Source organism: Daucus carota, chromosome 9, assembly GCF_001625215.2.
Source record: "Daucus carota subsp. sativus chromosome 9, DH1 v3.0, whole genome shotgun sequence".
Classification (NCBI taxonomy): Eukaryota; Viridiplantae; Streptophyta; class Magnoliopsida; order Apiales; family Apiaceae; genus Daucus; species Daucus carota.
The window spans coordinates 28041731-28045666 of NC_030389.2; the positions used below are offsets into that span (position 1 = coordinate 28041731).

At 32.0% G+C, this 3936-nt stretch overlaps 1 protein-coding gene across 1 annotated transcript; it reads left to right on the plus strand.

Moving 5' to 3' along the window:
* The first annotated feature begins 1796 nt into the window (after nt 1-1796).
* Nucleotides 1797-3653, plus strand: LOC135149152 (protein ILITYHIA-like). Its single transcript, XM_064084111.1, has 4 exons — nt 1797-1855; nt 1967-2099; nt 2314-2392; nt 3250-3653. The coding sequence occupies exons 2-4, from the start codon at nt 1985-1987 to the stop codon at nt 3290-3292; spliced, it is 237 nt and encodes a 78-aa protein (XP_063940181.1). The 5' UTR covers nt 1797-1855; nt 1967-1984; the 3' UTR covers nt 3293-3653.
* Nucleotides 3654-3936: the final 283 nt, after the last annotated feature.

The window sequence follows — 3936 nt, forward strand, 5'->3', positions numbered from 1 at the left end:
CGGAATTATGGTTGATGCTATTTATTAAGGGTTTGTAATAAGTTTATAACTTATTATTTTGGTTAGTAGTTGTAACTTGTTTCATACCATCACCTGTTAAAGATCCTTGTGGTGTAAAGGGGTTGAGTATTTATATTGCTAAATCCAGGTTGTGCATGTTAAAGTTGATTTGTGACTCCTCAATCTAGGCCCCGGATTGGGAGGGCGTCACATTTTATATATGTATAGATGGAGAATTGGTAGTGATATAAAGATATGGATCAAATTTAAAGAATGTTTTTGTTATAGAATGAAAAATTATGTAACATGCCTATTTATGTGTTTTATGTATGTATATGTTCAGAATTGTAGGTTAGATTGACTGTTTGTGTGTGCTTGAATTGAGTATATATAGAAGGATTAAGCAGTAATAAATTACAACAGTTAGCTTGTTTGTAAACTATGTAGCCATGGTTGCGAAGTTGCAACCATTATTTAAATACATCAATATTAGTTGTAATTACTAATTGACAAGTTATAAATTAATGTTAATGTTATATTTGGTTGTAGAAAATGGTAAACATGTTTTTATACTACAACGCGGTGGATAATGGGATGAAAACAAAAATTATATCAATTTTAAGGTATATGGGTTGTTTATTCCCAACGATTGTAACTATAATAACTTGGTCGCAACGATATACATCGAACTTTAGAAACTATTGTACTTAAGAATAAAATAAAGTATTAAGCAAGAGATGGATCCCTTCTTTCAAAATAGTTGATGATAGTCAATTCATGTTCTATATGTAGCTGAAGAAAAAGGTATCTAATTACACAAAGTTTTTTTTTTTTGCTTGATAAATGAAATGAAAAGTTCTAACTCTTTTGCCACGACACGCTATTTGTTGTGTTTTCAGCCTACACAATCAAAATATGGTGCATCAAATGTCGTTCATAAGTAGTCTGTTGGCACTATTTCAAAAAAAATGACAACATTTATTTTGCTACTTAAATATTCTTGCTTTAACTATTTTTATCAATTACAATTATTGCTGCAAAAGTTGCAAACATGTTTGTTGTAGTTGCAACCATGGTTGCAACCTTCGTCATTCTAATGGAACAACAATAAATATAACACTTCTGTTTAAACTAATGTTAAATCAACTGCTCAATCCATCAAATGACTCGGTGTTCAAAATTTTTGTAATGCTGACAACAAATCTATTATCAATTTGGTGACCAAAAATTGTAAATCCGAAAGGTGATTCATTAAATTGCTTCAATAAAATATCACAAATACATGTTCTCCGCATATCTTTATACGATATATATTTTGTTGTAAAACAGGTTTCAGAAAACCTACTTGTCCAAATATAATTGCTGTTTTGTAGAAAATAAATAATAATCCTTATGATTATTGTTCATCATATTACACAAAACCAACAACGATTGTTGCTTATATAGAATTAGCATATTAATTCAGTTGGCAATAAAGACACATAAAAAGTACCAGAATATCAAAGCCAGGAAAATATACCCCCAGAGACGGGATCATAATAGGAAGACCAAAAAAGAGAAGGTACAAAGTTGCCTGAAAGACGAATATGCCAACTCAACAAGTCAATTGTGGGGATACGGTTAATGCAGACATTATAGAAGAACTTGTAGAAACCCATCATCAAAATAAATAATTTAGTTATTTACAAATTAAGATGTAAATTGTAAATTGCTAAGTTGATTAAGTTTGAAGTAGTAATGGAATTGATATGGCACGTGTTTTTAAATTTCCAAGTTCTTTTTATTACCAGGAAAATTTCCAAGTTCGAGTGAAGTCAGAAGAAGGGCATTATCCGTGTTAAAATCATTTGCAAAAGTATGATCCTAAATCAGTTATAAAAGTCTGTTTTTTGATTGTTTGGCCAAATATACTGTGCATGTGCTGTTCAGCTGATTTTTTTTTATGACATTTGAAATCCTTACCCAGGCCAATCCGACTGTGACTATGACCTATATCACAGTATTCGGCCCTTCCCTTGCTGATTGCTTAAAAGATGCAAGCACTCCTGTCAGACTTGCCGCAGAGAGGTGTGCATTGCATGCCTTCCAATTATCAAAAGGTTTGTGAATGCATCTATCTATCTATATATGGAGATGTTCTATTTTTTCATTTTTCTTCCACTGCTTGTTATAATATTTGGATATTTTTTACTGCTTGGAATATTCAATACAGGAGGCTTCCTACTTCTTGTAGATGCTTGCAGTATATCTTTATGTTTCTGATTGCTTAAGACTTTTGTAACTATTGTTTATTTTCTATTAAATAATTTTCAGGGACAGACAATATTCAAACTTCACAGAAATTCATAACAGGCTTGGATGCTAGACGCATTTCGAAGTTCCCTGAACATAGGTAATTTATAGGGTTTTTTTTACATGTTCTCCTTAGTTGCTCTGTATTGAAATAAAAGCTTCTAAAAAAGTGAAAACTGTTAAAATATCTCAAAATTAAACGTCCACGGTATTGCAACATTTCTAGTTTTCAAGGGTTCCACCAGTGTGAAGGCAAAAAGAAAAAGAAAAGTACTGATATCTCTTAAACTGTTAAATGTATATAGTTTTCTGGTCTCCTCAAAGCTATGTGGTTTTTGTATACTCCTTCCTTTGCAGGGAGTTCAAAGTAATCACTTTCATATTTATGTGAAAGTTTGTATAAGAAGGTTCTGATACAATACAGTGGTCGACTTCATACCCAATTTTTTCTTCATATGCATTTAAATTTCCATTTAAGCAGAACCTGCTGAGGTAATACATATACTAATTATGAGTGTGCCACATCTCACTAGCTTTGTAGTAGTAGGCCACATTTTAATAATAACATTGAGATCCGCAGTGATCAAACTAACTCACATATTTGACAATTACTCATCTTCTTGGTCTATTCTTTCCACCGTGGAAGCAATTACAGAGGTTTGGTGCCCAATAATCACAACTCACAAGTTGCATCCTTCCATTACTAGATCTGTAGTATGGTCATTTGTTTTAGTGCTATGAGTCAAATCTTTTAAAGCGAAACTATTCAGTGTGCCTTGTTTGTCCATGAGAATTAACGAATATGCTGTTTATAGCTAAGATTTATTTTAAAATTATTGCCTATTTTTGTAAGATTTTGCACTGATGTGTTTATGCAAGTTTTTGCACTAATTTTTCTGTTGTATTTTTTGAGTGCTCATTGAGTTATTATAACTGCTGAAATACTTTTTGATGCAGTGATGACAGTGAAGACAGCGACAATGACTTGTTAATTGGCTGATTTATGTTTTATTTTATTAGAAATTGTTTCACCTTTCATAGGCCTTGCCCTGGTGAAAGTTTTACAGAAGTAATTAACAGCCAGAAGTTTCCCAGCACATTATTTATACTTGAATTAGAACCCATTAAAATGATAGATCCCTGTTTTTCTCGATGTAATTGTTCATGTAGAAATTTTGAACACCGAGTGATAAAAGGGGCGGAAATTAGTTTGTCATAGAAGAGAATTAATGATACCGCAAAGGCCTTCTGTTATGCTCTACTCATCATGGATGCGATAGCCAAGTGTTGTGATATAATTTGCTGGTGCAATACAATTTTTTGACCTGATGAAAGTATATTACTGTGGTATATACTTGCAATTTTAAGCTGTTTAATAATTATTAATTGGCTAATGCGAATTACATGGCATTTGTTGTGGAATATGGATGGATTCCAGCAGGTATTGAGAATCATCTGTTAAAATTTACATTGTTATGTGTTGTATCTTACGAGATTAGGTTTTGTTTTTTGGAACTTTAGGACTTAGCGGGGGTCTCAGAGATTCATGAACTTTTTTGTAATAAGATAAACAAAATCTCAAAGGTGAATTGTATTAGTAAATAATATACATGGCAAAGTGTTTCGAGAGTTGTGTTTGGATCG